Source organism: Pipistrellus hanaki (genome assembly GCF_964339955.1).
Source record: "Pipistrellus hanaki genome assembly, chromosome: 4".
Lineage (NCBI taxonomy): Eukaryota > Metazoa > Chordata > Mammalia > Chiroptera > Vespertilionidae > Pipistrellus > Pipistrellus hanaki.
The window spans coordinates 7,208,936-7,224,351 of NC_140506.1; the positions used below are offsets into that span (position 1 = coordinate 7,208,936).

The window sequence follows — 15,416 nt, forward strand, 5'->3', positions numbered from 1 at the left end:
AGTGAAAGTTAATTAGGTTGGGGCAAAGAGCAAAGAGAACTATAGAAACAGAAAATCAGAAGAAAACTCAAAACAATAAAAAGGTATCAATGAAGTAGTAGATTTGACATGTTTTGGGGAGGGGGAGAAATGGGAGGTATAGGTTATTCCTGTCTCTTGTCCTCAGGGACTATGTTGGAAGGAACACAGTTTTGTATCCTGACCCTGAGACCTTGGTGCCTCTTCTAATCAGGAGATAGCTGAGATTGTGATGTGAGAGCAAGAAGAAAAGGAGAGCCGGGCCTGTGTGGCTCAGTGGCTGTGAATCGGCCTATGAACCAGAAGGTCAGGGTTTGATTCCTGGTCAGGGCACATGCCAGGGTTGTGGGCTTGATCCCCAATAGGGGGCATGCAGGAGGCAGCCAATTCATGATTCTCTCTCATCATGTATGATTCTGTCTCTCTTTCCCTCCCTCTTCCTCTCTGAAATCAATTAAAAATATTTTTTTTAAAAAGAAAAAAAGAAAAGGAGAGTGAAAGAAGGAAGAGAGTCAGGAATAGATAGTAAGAGGTGACTAGTGGGAAACAAGCATGACTTTGGGTCTGATACAGTTTGAAATAATCTCAAATATCAAGAGGTTACCAACTCACCCTAGTTTGCTTATAAATAAACCCATGCATATATGGTAATTAATTTTTGACAAAGTAGCCAAGATTATTCAGTCGGAAAAGGATAGTCTTGTCAATAAATGGTGCTGGGAAAACTGGACAGCCACATGTAAAAAAAATGGAACTGGATCTTTGCCTTACATCATACAAAAGAAAATAGAAATGGAATGAAGATTTGAAGGTAATATCTGAAACCATGAAACTCCTTGAAGAAAATATAGGGAACAAGCTCCTAGACATGGGTCTTGGCAATAAGTTTTTATTTATTTTATTTTATTAATTTTTAAGCAGTAAACTCTATTATTATGATCATAATCATTAATTTAGATAAAGGAAGAAAGGGAGAGGGAGAGGAAAAGAGAGAATAAATCATCAATCAGTCAGTTGCTCCCATACATGCCCTGATTAGGGATCGAACCTGAAACCTGGGTATGTACCCAGAAAGGAATCAAACCCATGACCCTTCAGTGCATGGAATGATGCTCCAACCAACTGAACTACCTGGCCAGAGCTTGGCAATGAGTTTTTAGATTTGACAGCAAAGACAGAGGCAACCAAACAACAAAAAACAGCACTACATTAAGCCAAAAAGCTTCAGCTCAGCATAGGAAACCATCAATAAAATGAAAAGGCCATGTGTGAAATGGGGAAGAAAAAAACACAATTGCCAACGATATATTCAATAGGGGATTAAGATCCAAAATATACCTGGGACTTTTCTGGTTTTAGAACTGACAGTTTTATCTCTTGGGAGGATTTGTCACTCTATATATTTTGCTCTTTTGGGGAACAGGTAAGATAGGGAAAGGCCCAGAACACTGTGAGTTGAAGAAACATTTTTTTTTTGTGTGTGTGTGTGTGTGTGTGTGTGTGAAAGTAACTAATGTGACAGTTTGCACAACCCTTTATCATCACCAGCGTCATCACTTGGAGACATTTTTATTAAAAACCCTCTGGATCTTGGTCCTACCTAGAATGAGGAAACAGTTTGAAGCTTCCATTTCATTCTCCTTCTCCGGAGGCTCTGGAACTCTGCACACCTGAATGAGGGAGAAGAAGCAGGTGGTAGATGTTAAAACAGATGGTGCAAACAAAACATCTGGACAGCATGCTCTTTTTTTAAATTTCTTTATTGATTACTGTGTTACATATGCATCCTTATTACTCCCCCTAACCCCCCTCCTCACATGCCCTCACCCCCTGTTGTCTGTGTCCATTGGTTAAGCTTAAATGCATGCATACAAGTCCTTTGGTTGAGTCTCCCCCTTACCCCCACCCTCCCCTACCTTCCCTCTGAGCACGCTCTTCCTACCTGGTGGAGTAGATTGATGAAGATGCTTCTCTTTAAGTCCTTTGGAAGGACAACCTCATAAAGGGCGGCTGCAGTCAGTATTTGCTCCAGGCTCTAGAATCAAAGGTTGGTTGGGGGCTCCCCATGAAGCAACAAACACAGGATGTGGAAGGCAGATCATGATTTATGAGGAGAATGAACCCATAACTGTCCTGCCATTACCAGGTGTTTTGTGTGCATGCTTTTTTTGTGTGATTCTGGCCCTTTTACCTTGTTCACTGCTTCATCAGCTTGAGGAGAAAAAAAAAATCAAAGTAATCCCTTTCTGGAGTTTCCACATCCAGCTATGCCAACTTCTTGCTATCCTATTTCTCAAGCGGTATTTAAGCTCAGCTGCCAGAACAGGTATTCAGGTTCCCCGGGGCCTCCTGAGCCTTGTATGCTCTAGGATGGTTGCCAGTGGACTGTCCGAAGCAGCTTTTCAGGGTGTTCTTACCTGGGTGACATGGAAGTCAATCTCTTTGTCACTATACTGGTTCAGGAGCCAGGGTACCTGGTCCAGGGCATATTCACAGAGGTCCTCCCGATGGAGCAGCAGGCTCACTGAGGGGCCATGGGCCTTCACGACGGACAAAGTCTGCAGAGGCAGCAAAGAAATAGCACTGGTAGCTCTTCATTATGCTTTTTGTACAGGTCTCAGAACACCAGGAGATTTACATCTCCTGCCCTGAAACTTCCTCACTGCTTTCAACCAAGACATATTTCTTAAAAACTTCAAAACATATTTAGGTTAAGAGCATTGTATGTGGCATTTATATTTATATTTGTATTTATATCTATACCTGTATCTCATTTCAATACCTGACCCCTCTTCTTTCTTTAACCTCTCTCTTAATAGTCACTTTCTTTCACTATGTTAATAAGTTTAAAATTTCCCTCATGTTAAAAAGTTCTTTGATTCTACATTTCTTTGACCAACTGTCATTCTCAGCCAGTTCTTTTTCTTTTCTGACATTTAGAGCTCAGCTTTTTGAAGTTCATATTTTCAATTTCCTCTTCCCATTTATCCCTTAATCCACTATAATCTGGTTTCCATTGACATAAAAAATGAACAAATATAAAATATAAATGTAACAGGTATTGATTATTAAAGTTCAGAAACTCCCTGAGTTATGTGAAGAGAACATTGTACCCACAATACTCACAGATAATCACAGCTTGATGTATTTTTAAAAAAATATATTTTATTGATTTTTTACAGAGAGGAAGGGAGAGGGATAGAGAACTAGAAACGTTGATGAGAGAGAAACATCGACCAGCTGCCTCCTGCACACCCCCCACCAGGGATGTGCTCGCAACAAATGTACATGCCCTTGATCGGAATCGAACCCGGGACCTTTCAGTTCATAGACTGACGCTCTACCACTGAGCCAAACCGGCTTCGGCAGTATTTTTAATATGGTTTTTATTTGACCTTTAAAAAATCTTTTTTTCTATGGATTCAAATTTTTAAAAAATTGAAGTTTTTAAAAATATATAGTGTTACATTCTGCCTTTTCTACACATACCTTTATATGATGAGCTGTTTCCTATTAGCTAATTTTTTTCTGAATGAAAACCACTTCAAAACTTAATAGCTAATAGCAACCACCATTATTTTCACTCAAGACTATGTCTGCTAAGCTGCTTCTTCCAGCAGATTTCTGTGAAATGAATACCTTTCAAGAGTTTTTTTGTTTTGTTTGTTTTTTTTTGCTTGGGCACTATGCCAATGGATTCTAGATTTCTCTTTGCTTCAATCCCTTCTTTCTTAGATTGTAAGAGCTCAGCCCACTTGGTTCTCCCACTTCTTCAGCAACACATACTCAATTCTTCATTGTGTATTTTTGCTTTCCCTTAAAAATCTATTTCCCCCACCCCAAACTCTATTTTTGGTACTTTGCCATCCTAGATACTATTTTTAAAAATCTTATTTTTCAATTATAGTTTGAATTTAACACTATTTTGTATTAGTTTCAGGTGTACAGCACAGTGGATAGATATTCATTCTAGGTTCTAAAGTGTTCCCTCTGATAATGCAACATGTACTCTTCTATCCACAACCATTTATTCAATTGTCAGGTATATAAAGCTGGTATCTAAATCTGTGTATCTAGTTTTTGCTTTTCATCTTAACACCAACCCTGAATATCCCCAAACCTATTATCTCCACTTGAATATCCCATAGGCATTCAAGTCAAAATGTCTAAAATTAAACATATTTTTCTTACTGCCCCAAATGTGTTTGTTATTTTTCTTGTTTTTCCCTCTTGATGAATGACCCAAGATCATTCCAGTGGAAAATGTAAGAGCCATCCCAGATGCCTCCATTTCTCTCATTATAAACACCTGATGGATGCCAAGTCCTCTAGACCCTCTTTTTCAGCATGTGACTCCTTAGATCTGTACTATCTGTACTCCATTCACGGATCCATTAGCATTCATGGCCTGGAATGTTTCCAAGGCCTCCGGAAAGTCTTGTCCTATTCCATCCCTATGCCCCATCCATCTTTAGTATTGATAGCAGGATGATTTCTCTGGTACTCAAATTCTTGTTTACAACTTTTAAAGGTGTCTCATTTCTCAAAATAAAATAAAATAAAATAAAATAAAATAAAATAAAATAAAATAAAATAAATCCACGTTCCTGAATAGTATTCAGGGCTCTTTATTATGTGGCTAAGACCTCTCCAGCTTTATTTCTTCCTGCTTCTCTATCCCATTTACCCTTTTTTTTGCCTTTTCCCACCAGATTCTCTCACGTGTGCATGTAATCCCATCCCGACCTATGCTTCAGTGGGTTTTATTCCTTCTTTAGGGCATGTGCCTTCCCTGTATTAGATGACTTCAGGGGGTTAAAAGTTCAGTCCTAATGCCACAGCCTTTCCTGTGCTCATCATCGGAGTTAGTGCTTCTCTCTGTGCTCCCTTATTACTTTATGAACCTTCTTGTCACTTGCCTAACTCTTCTTGCGGGAAGTTAGGAAAGTAGTCACCAAACTTGTATTGAATTTTGTTTTTCAGGGGTCTTAAAGAAAATACTTCTGTAGGATATTTTTCAAAATTCCATGCTTGCTAATGATTTAACTTACCCAGCATGTTAAAAAATAAATGCCTTCGTAGCTCAAAGCACAGAAAAGGAACTAAACTCCAGAAGGTAGCTACATATTAAATATTTTATAATGGAGCAACAGGAGATTAACTAGCATATAATTTAGGCCACTTTAAAAAATTATAGCAATTAAGCAAAATAAGAATGGGATTATATATATGCACTGTGTGATCTATTCTCCATAAAGAATTACAGCATTTTGAAGCAGCCAAGCAAATTATTTGGATGTTATTTCAATGTGATATCCACATACACAGGAAATTTCTGGGGACTGTTGGTTTTCCTAACCAGGGACTAGCCCAAATATGGGTTATGGTATCTAAGACATGAAATAGCTAACATTCTATATATTCTTTTCATTTTTATCTTGACTGTGGGGATTCTGGTCTGTTTAATATCTCTGTATCCCCAGCATGCAGGATAGTGTCTGGTATGTCCTGTGGACTAAATATATGTTAGTTGAAAGTCAGAATGAATAAATATGGATTTGAAACAGGGAAAACAAAAGGTTTGATAAGCCAGTCAGGGGTCCCACTCACTAGCGAGGTCATGGGTGCCCACTTCTCCATGATATACCGGAACAGCATGAAGATCTTGTCAGATAGTCGGTTGGCATCCAGTCTGGGGTAGGGGAAATCTCTCCAATGGTTGACGTACTTATAAATGGCCTTGCTGAACTTCTCAAGGGCTGCATTTTAAAAATAACCACAGACTGAGAAAAATATAACAGTAGAAAGGACCACAAAATAATTGGAGAAGAGAGTACTGGTGATTAGAAAATATAGTGTAATAGTTTCTATAAAATCTTATGGTTATACCAAATAAACATATAAAAAGTGTCCTGTCACACTGGTGAAATGTGAGTTAAAACCATAATGAGATACTATTATATACCACACAAAATGGCTAAAATCTAAGAAAAATAACCAGTGTTGACAAGATGAAGGTACCACTGGTATTTTCACACACTGCTGGTGGGAGTATGAACTGATACAAATACTTCAAAAAACTATTTGATACTATCTACCAAGTTGACTATATGATCTTGGTGACCAGGAAATTCCACTCCTAGGTATGTAATAATTATATATGCATATATATAGGCACTAGAAACTAAGAATGTTCATATGAAGGTGTTGTTGTTTTTTTGAGGGGGTTGTCAGAGCCTCAAACAGAAAACAGTCCAAATATCTTCTAATAGATAAAATGGAAAATTAAATTATAATATAGACATGTAATTGTATATAGAAATTAAAATAGACTACAGCTACACAAAATGACATGTATGAATCTCAGAAATGGTAAAAAAAAAAAAGTCAAGATTATGAAAGAATGGAGAGGGAGATGATTGGGAAAAGAGACAAAGAGCAATGTCCTACTTCTTGACTTGAGTGGTGGTCAAATGGATGTGGTAATTTTGTTACAGCTCATCGACTTCTCATTTATATGCCTTCCTATATGTCTGTTTTACCTGAATAAAATTTTAAAAAGACTTTGGGCCTTCAAAAATGTCTATTTGGGCCACTATCCCATATGAATTTGTACCAAGTGCATGAAATAATATTATTTTTTCCTTCAGCCCCCATTCTACCCCTTTCATTGATGATAAAGAAAATTCATAGTTTACTTTCTCAAGGGTGTTTCCTATGCAAAGAAAACTGTAGTAAAGATGCCAAGTATCTTAGCTTTATAGCTGGCCACTTATTGGCTCATTCATTTCCTCTGAACTCTTTATTCCAATCTCCTAATACACTTTATCATAATCTTTTGTGCATGCAGGTGTGTGTGTGTGTGTGTGTGTGTGTGTGTGTGTGTGTCTCATACTGGCCTATAAGTAACATGGGAGAAGGCCTGATCTTCTGTCAATGGATACAGGGTCTACTTATTTGCTGGTTGACTGAGTGAATAGATGGGTGGATGGATGGCTGTTGAACTTTATACCTTTTCTTTAGTGGCAGTGAGGCAGAAGTTGCTCTAGGACCAAAGAGCACTAAATGACTTGATAACACAAAGACAGAGAATTCCCTTATTCATCGACATCATGATTTCTGATTTTAGTTCCTCTAACTTTCTTGGTTGCTAATTTTGCAAGTAGAGGTGCCAAAGTTTATTTGCAGAACACAATATTAGCTGTCATAGTAGGTAGGGATAGCAAAAAGTATTGAGAAGTGTGCTAATCTAGTACAGTTGTTCAAGTTATTGAGTCAGGCTGTTATAATTCAAATCGTGGCTTTGACACATACTAGCTGTGCGACCTCAGGCAAGCTGTCTACCCTCTCAAAACCTTAATTTTCTCATCTTCAAAATGGAGGAAAATGTTATCTACTTAATGGGATTACTGTGAAGGTTAAATAAAATACCCAAGGCAGTGCCCAGATACATAGTCAATTTTCAATATATGTCAGATATAAATATTACCTTCTCCCACACCTGACACCTATATGTTCATGTTGACCAATGTCACCCCAATTAATTTAATAAACAAATATTAAAATAAATAAAAACAATGGCACAAATTATCTTCCTTGAGGACAGAACAAGAGGAAAAGGGCAAAAATAGAGAAAAATAATCTTGCCTGGTAGGTAAAGAAGATATTCCTGACAGTATTGGCTTTTAAATAATACAACATATTAATATTAGAGATGTTAAGGGTGAAAGGAATCTTAGCACTCACTTTATTTGATGTTTTTTTGGGGGGTGAAAACTGAGATTGAGTGAAGGGTGGAGGCACATGGTGGCTCTGGGGCAGATCAGAGTTAAGAATCTAGGCCTCTAGAGCCTTCCAGAAAACCTCTCACTGTACTGTAAGTGCTTTCCCCTAGGAATTCTGGGGCATATTGTTCTCTGTAGACCCTTGATTACTATAGATGTATTTCAACTTGATAGTGGGGGTGGGGATTTATGACCATAATTTGTTTACCTATTTTCCTTGTTTTTGTGATTGCTTGTATTTGATTAGATTATTTATTTATCATTATTATGATACTAGAGGTTCGGTACATGAAAATTCATGCACTGAAGGGAGGTCCCTCAGCCAGGCCTGCCCCCTCTCACATCCAGGAGCCCTCAGGTGTAGGAGGCGACCTGGTAATCAGGGGAAGGCAACACCCCATCACACCTCTGCTGCTGCCTCAGCCGGCCCTGGTTACCTGAGCCTTGGGTGGCCCTGGGCAGCTGGGAAGCCACTATCTGAGGCTTACCTATGCCTTGGGCTGGCCCTGGGAGGCTGGGAAACTGACACCTGAAGTTTGCCTGCACCTCAGACGTCAGCTGGGAAGCCACCATCCAAGGCTTGCCTGTGCCTTGCACCAGCCCTGGGCGGCTGGGGGGTACTCCAGAGGCAGATGTGTGGAGCGGCTGGGCTCACCTGACCTTGCCACGTGCCTGTTACTCTGGCAGGGCTGAGGGGACTGGGTGTTGCCATTTTGTGGCTGTAGGTGCTTCCATCTTTGAGCGCATGGCAGTCAATTAGTACATTCCCTCTTTATTGGCTTTGAGCACTGCCATCTTTGTGACGGCATGAGGGTCACTTAGCATATTTCCTCTTTATTAAATAGGATTGCATTACAAAGACATGCTAAAATTCAGCCAACTGGTAAGAGCAGGCAAGCCCTCATCCTTGTAGAGAAATTGTGATCCAATTAAAGAGACTAGTAGAAATAGAGACCATACAGCCCAGTGGAAAGATTATATATTGGGTTGTTACATAGACATGGGCTTGAATGCCACCTTTGCATCTCATTGACTGGGTCGCCACCTTGGATTAATTGCCTAACTTCCATGGCTCTCAGATTCTTGTCTGTAAAATGGTCTAATAAGCATTTACTCTGCAGAACTGTCATGAGGATTGAGAGAGAGAGGCTCTCTGTGGAGGGCCCTCCCTATGGTAGGCACTCGGTAAATGGTGGGTGTTGGAGAGGACCAGACGGGTCTTAAAGCGGAAAGCACAGGGTACTCACCGGTGCAGAACGCTTCCTTCATGCTTTCCTCCTCGGCCAGCCTGAGCATGGTCTGCATGGTGAGCAGGGTCATCATCATGAAGGGAATGCTCTGGGACGCTGCAGTGGGACAAGAGGAGAAAGGCAATGTCTTCTCACACTGCGGAGTCCCACCACTCCTCCCTCCTCCTATCAACACCGCCCACAACAAGCACTTCCAGGCTGCCACGGGCAGGTGGAGGAGGCTGTAGGAGGATGTTCTCCATCCTGCCCCACCACCATCCAGGTCGTAGTGAGAGGATTAAGGAATGGTTGGTTTAGCGTAAGGTACTAGCTATCTGGCCACCTATGTGCAGTAGCAATTACTTATTTGGATAATGATTTCATTAATGTGCATCCCTTCTGTCATAACGAGGGCCTAGCACAGATAATAGGTGCTCAATAAATATCTCTTAAATAAAGTGGTGTAAAACCCATACTGCCTATAAGTGTTCATTGGTTTGTAGAATATGCCATGTGGAAAATGTGCTTCTGCAAACACAACTTTGGATGAAAGGGAAGGTGAGGGTGGGTGATAATCCAGCCAAATTCAGAGCAGCACAGACCCTCCAATGGCAGTCGGCAGGCTCATCACTGCCTATAAAGTACACAGCTGCCCAAAGCCCTCTGTCAATGTTTGGTAGATATGCGCTCCCTTCTGCTTTATTAAATATGCGCTCCCTTCTGCTGTTTGCTCCCATTTGGGTTTTCAACAGTCAGTCAAGGGGGGCTTTTTCCCAGGAAAACGAGGAAACTATTCCCTCTGTACCATAGCTGGTTGCCAGTTCGGCCAGAGCAAGCACAACGAATTCATTTGGCAGCTCCAGGATCCTGAAGTTACTTTGCATTTCATACATTACAGAGTTGAAATCATGGGCAGCAAGAGACACCAGAACCTCGCCAGCTAGCATTCTGATTTCTCTGGGAACCTGAGGAGAAAGGGAAAGCAAGAGCAATGAGGAGAGAGAGAGCAGAGTGAATCTGCAGAGGGGAAATATGATACATAACATCTGTAAGTCCCCTTGGCTTTGGGATAGAGGGTGAAGAGGTTGTTTATAAACCTGGGGTGAAAGCCACAGGGTAGGCGCCAGGAGCTGGGAAAGAGGAGGTGATTTGAGTTCACTTTCAAACTAGGTTTTAACAGGAATCTTATAAACTTGGGGTCAATACATATTTTCTTGCTGGTGGATCAAGCACCATAAAACATAGACTTTATGTTTTATGTCTGAGTGATATGAATTATTGTGGTTGAATTGCTGTGATGGAAAGGCCACAGCGGAGGACATTGGGACTAAGAGTCCAGAGCTTTGTGTTTTTGTACTGTCCTGATAATGATATCTTTGATATTGGAGATATTTGGAGGGACTTCTGCTTTTGGTAATGGTGAAGTAGGCCTTTCTATTGAATTTATTGGGGTGACACTGGTTAACAAAATTATACCGGTTTCAGGGGCATAATTTTACAGCACATCATCTGTACACCGTATTGTGTGTTTACCAACCAAGCCGGGTCTTCTTTCATCGCCATTTATCCTCTCTATATAAACTAGGTAAATCTTATCAACGCTACTACTGAGAAGTTGCCTTAAAAAAGTCTCAAGCTCTGAAATTAATCATAGATTGTTAGTTCCCTTGGCAGGTAAACAAGTAAAAATCCTTTCTGGAAGACAATACCATTATCCTATGACTCTACATACTTTCTGCAAATAATTTTCAGATTCAATGCTTATGTACATAGATAAGTAGGCACACAAAGAAATAAAAATTTATACAGGAGCCCAAAGACATTGGATTCTAGTCATTTATTCTGGTAATATAGTTTGTCACTTTGGAAAAAACACCTCTCTAGACATCAATTACTTCATATAAAAGTGGGTTGGGTAATATTATCTCTAAAGTCTTTCTTAGCTTTGCCTCAGTTTCCTCATCTGTGAAAGGGTAAATAACAGACACTGTTACTGTAGACAGGTTACCCCATGAAGAGGAAATAAAAGGGATTTGTGGTCCTGGCAGCAATGTATGAAAAGCTTATGGATGTCTACATGGGTGCAGCCAGGCCACTTAGAGACCTGTGGCTGGCGGCGACACGGACTCATTATCAACAATCAAACTTACGTTGTTGTCTCTCATGTCCTTAGAAGCATAATAAATCAACTTTTGGACAATGGCATTATCCAAGATGTCAGTATTCTGAATGACGGAAGTGAGATGACTATAAATGTCTTCCTGTGAACGTACAAGGGATACACAGAAATGTGAGTTGCAGAACTAAAGGAATCTCATGAAATGCAAATTAAACTACGCGATGCCTCTTTACTGCACCAGAGGATGTTATGTGTCTTCATTGGGGCTTCCTGAACATGATACCCATCTTCAGGTAGAACCAAGTTCATTCTAAAGACTGTTTTAATGAACAGGACTACATTTCTATGGCAAATTCTAACTGAAGGCAGGGGTCAGCTACCTGACAACCAAAGTCTCTTGGAAGTCTTCCCTTAGGGCACTCAGGGGGATGGCAATGCCCTTCAACCTCATTGTTGTTCTTATTACCAGGGAGTGTCTAGTATTAAGGAACAAAAGTGATTCCCAAAGAGGCCACTAAGTTACAAAACTTGTTACTAAAGGAGATTTCTAGGCCCTTGCTTTATTCATGTCTTTGCTAGGCTGTTGCTTCACTTATCTCTGTGGGGAGAAAGTTGTGATTTTTTTTTTTAAATAGAGCTACAGACTCTGGGAATTGAATGGCTTGAGCAGATGCAGCGTGTGAAGGCTCTTCCACATCCCTGGCTGGCCCCATGGCCTCTGGAAGATGGGAGCCTGGTGTTCTGAAATCTTCCACAGCCCCAAGCATGTACCTGCAGGTGCTGCCCCCACATTTACACGTGAAAGAGCCCTCTTTGCACACAGACTCTGCCATGTGTCAGGGCTCAGAACCACTGGATTAAGATGTGAAGAACTGGGCGCTGCCCTTCCCAGGGAGACTGCATTGAATAATCGCTAGGGGCATTACTTTGGAGTCAGACAGGCTTGTGTTTAGATGTAGTCCTTCTGTTCTCAGGCAATTCATGTAACTTCTCTGTGCTTCCCTTTTCTCAGTTGTCAAATGAGAATCACAATAAAGACCTTATAAAGTTGTGAGGAGGGAATATAATATGATGCACTATTGTTTGGAGAGCAATACGGTTATTTTATAAAAGGTTAATGAAGCCAGAATAGCCTTCAGAGGAAAGAGCTGCTAATTGCGAATTAGCGTGACAGATGATTAGGGGAGGTGATTGGGGATTTTCAGAGGCGCCTCAAATCCTACAGCTGTAATCCACACGGTTGTGAGTCCAACGTCCCTCCCTCCCCGTTTCACATCTTCCTGCAAAAGGATACAGAAAGGGGCATTCTTTGGCAAACTTCTAGAACTGGATACTTTGATTCCTTATATGCCAGATAGAATCGGTTAGACATTGTAATGACTGTCATTGTAAGTGAAAAAACTGATTACCACATAAGAAGCCCGAGAGAAAAGAGGAGGTCTAGGGAAAGAAAAGCATATACAAAATGTTGCAATAACCAGGCTACAAAAAGTCAATGGGAGAGAGATTTTTCTCTCTTCTCCTTACCTTGCTGATGTTATCATCCTTGCCCAGCATGCCGATAGTGAGATTAATATATCCAAAAGTCTCTACAATGCATGGAGAAAGAATTAAGTGTGTGCTAACATGCTCTCCTGCTAATTACAATCAATAGTCCCAAAAGATTCCACTTTCTCACTTTCTCTCTCCTCTCCCTGTCTTTCTCTCCCCACCCCCTCTCTCGCTCTCCTCCTCCTCTCCTTAATTGTCAGCTCTTATTTGGCAGAAACTACGTCTTATTATTCATATTCCCTGTACTTGACACACTTCTAAAGTAGCTGATGTCCCCCTAAAACCTAAATTAAATGTGGAGGGGAAGATCAAAGACGCTAAGTTCCTATGTATCCCTCCAGTGCTGCAGGCATCACCTGTGTCCCCTGTAGCAAGGCTCAGCTCTCAGTCATTAGCTGAATCCCTCACAGCTGATGTGAGCACGAGAAGGCAATGGCGTGAGGCAGTTCTGTTCCCTCAGCCCCGTGGTCCGCAAACTGCGGCTCTCGAGCCACGTGCAGCTCTTTGGCCCGTGTGTGTGGCTCTTCCACAAAATATCACGGCTTCGGCAAGTTTATTTTGAAGAAGTGGCGTCAGAAGTTTAAGTTTAAAAAATGTGGCTTTTGCCAAAACCGGTTTGGCTCAAGCATCGGCTTGGGGACTGAAGGGTCCTGGGTTCGATTCCGGTCAAGGGCATATCCCCAGTAGGGGGGTGCAAGAGGCAGCTGATCGATGACTCTCTCTCATTGATGTTTCTAACTCTCTGTCTCTCTCCCTTCCTCTCTGTACAAAATCAATAAAATATATTTTTAAAAAATGTGGCTCTCAAAAGAAATTTTAATTGTTGTACTGTTGATATTTGGCTCTGTTGACTAATGAGTTTGCCGACCACTGCCTTAGCCCATCTTCTCTCTCCCTTTCCACATTTTCTCCCCTCTGGACCCTATTAGGTCCGCTTATGGTCCCATGCTCAGGGAACCTCACTCTTTTCTGATAATAATCTAAACGTTTTTGACTTGCACTCTCCAGCAATATTTGTATTTGAAGAAAGCTCTCTGGAAAACTAAAATTAAACAAAACAAAACAAAAAAATGAGTCAAAGAAAACAATCCACTTTGAGCCACAGTGCAGTTGGTAGAAGAGAGGCTTTTGGAGGTGGTGAGTCCCCACAAGCCTCCAACCCCGACGACAGAGCCCCTCAGCACCGTCTCTTTTGGCAATGCAGAAAGGCAGCCATACTTGAAAATTGGGGAAAATATTTCCACAGGGTTCTTCCAGTATTTAAAATCGAATGGAGCAGAGCAAAATAAAAAAGGGGGGTGAGGGGGCAGGGTGTTATTCTGGGAAAGTAACCTCCCAGGGCCATCTGATCATACAATTTTAAATGTGCAGGTCACACCTCAAGCCTATAACATTTTAGTAAAAGTTTTATTTCCTTTAGGAAAAGGTCTTTGCTTTAAGCAATCCCTGCCCATTGTTTCTGTGCATCAGGTTGACACACCTTTGAGATATGACCTAACCACCCTCAACATGGAACAGACTGTCGGATCTCAGAGGGAAGGTGGGGGTGGGTGGAAGATGATCAACCGCAGAACCTGAGTGCACATATGCATACCCCGTGGACACAGGCAATAGGGTGGTGAAGGCTTAGGGTGGAGGCCTGGGGGTGGGTTCAATGGGGGAGCGGGGGACATTTGTAATACTTTCAACAATAAAGATTTTTTTAAAAGACATCATCACCCTCAAGAGAGCACATAATCTTTACTCTGTAATCCAACCCCGCCTTGCTTCCTCCCACCTCCAAATAATCTTATGTTCCCTCCTTAATCTCAAAAGCAGAAAAGCCACTGTGAAACTTATTCTGCTGAGCATTTGGAAGCTTGCTCCCAGCATATGGCATCAGTTTGGCTCAAATGAACTTTTATAAAATTGATATACATGTTTGGATGTTTCTTACAGTGACTGTAAGAAAAAAAGCAATTGTATTTCTTTGTATTGTAGCCACTTTCTCCTCAGGTAGACTATGCATTTTCAAAGAAGACAAGCCATGGTCATCGCTCAGGCTCCGGGCCTATCATTGGTGGTTTACAATGAATGCAGTTTTATTATTTTGGAATTAAGGGAGAGTAGAGAGAAGCAATCTTACTTCAGCAGAGTCTTTCAGCAAACCTCTAATGAATATAATCTCCCACCATGACACATTCCACCCCCAGCCCCACTTATGCACATGGTCACACAGACACAACACCCCTAACTCCGCAGAAGACCGCGGTGCTTACCTACAGTTTCCTCCGGGCCCTGAGACATATTGCTGCTATTTCAGGCTAAGAGATAGCACCTAAGTATTAGAAACAGTGAGGCTAAAAGGTCCAAGAAGCAGATCGTCAGGTTTCTCATATGAGGTTCACATCGGCTTCCCTAAATGCAAGTCCCTCCTTGACTTGACTGGCAAACTGATCTGGAAGCTTCCAGCGATGGGCTGCTCTGGAGGACGATGCTGTGTTCTACCACCATGACATTTTCTTGCTTCTGATCTCTTGCAGACCAACAAAATGGCAGCATCTCCCCGAATGGTGATCCTTTGGTGGAGACCAGTGTCTGAGAAGGAAGAAATTAGAAGCTGGAACTCAAACCATGTTTGTAGACCAAAGGAGCTCCTCTCCCTAAACTTGGGTCCATGGGTCACAAATTTGGGAACGGTTTTCAGCGGTCACTTTACAGGCTTGGTGTTGGTAA

General features: G+C 41.3%; 1 protein-coding gene across 1 annotated transcript in view; it reads right to left on the minus strand.

Annotated features, from left to right (window-relative positions):
• MROH2B (maestro heat like repeat family member 2B) overlaps window positions 1-14,987 on the minus strand; it is a gene marked incomplete at its 5' end in the record, with an annotated part of 50,759 nt that extends 35,772 nt beyond the window's left edge. Inside the window, 9 exons of the mRNA XM_084880839.1 lie at window positions 1,619-1,688; window positions 1,961-2,053; window positions 2,436-2,576; window positions 5,629-5,777; window positions 9,050-9,148; window positions 9,837-9,996; window positions 11,182-11,292; window positions 12,678-12,739; window positions 14,960-14,987. Of these exons, the coding sequence (XP_084736965.1) occupies window positions 1,619-1,688; window positions 1,961-2,053; window positions 2,436-2,576; window positions 5,629-5,777; window positions 9,050-9,148; window positions 9,837-9,996; window positions 11,182-11,292; window positions 12,678-12,739; window positions 14,960-14,987 (913 nt within the window). The remainder of the gene's footprint in view (window positions 1-1,618; window positions 1,689-1,960; window positions 2,054-2,435; window positions 2,577-5,628; window positions 5,778-9,049; window positions 9,149-9,836; window positions 9,997-11,181; window positions 11,293-12,677; window positions 12,740-14,959) is intronic.
• Between the last annotated feature and the right edge of the window lie 429 nt (window positions 14,988-15,416).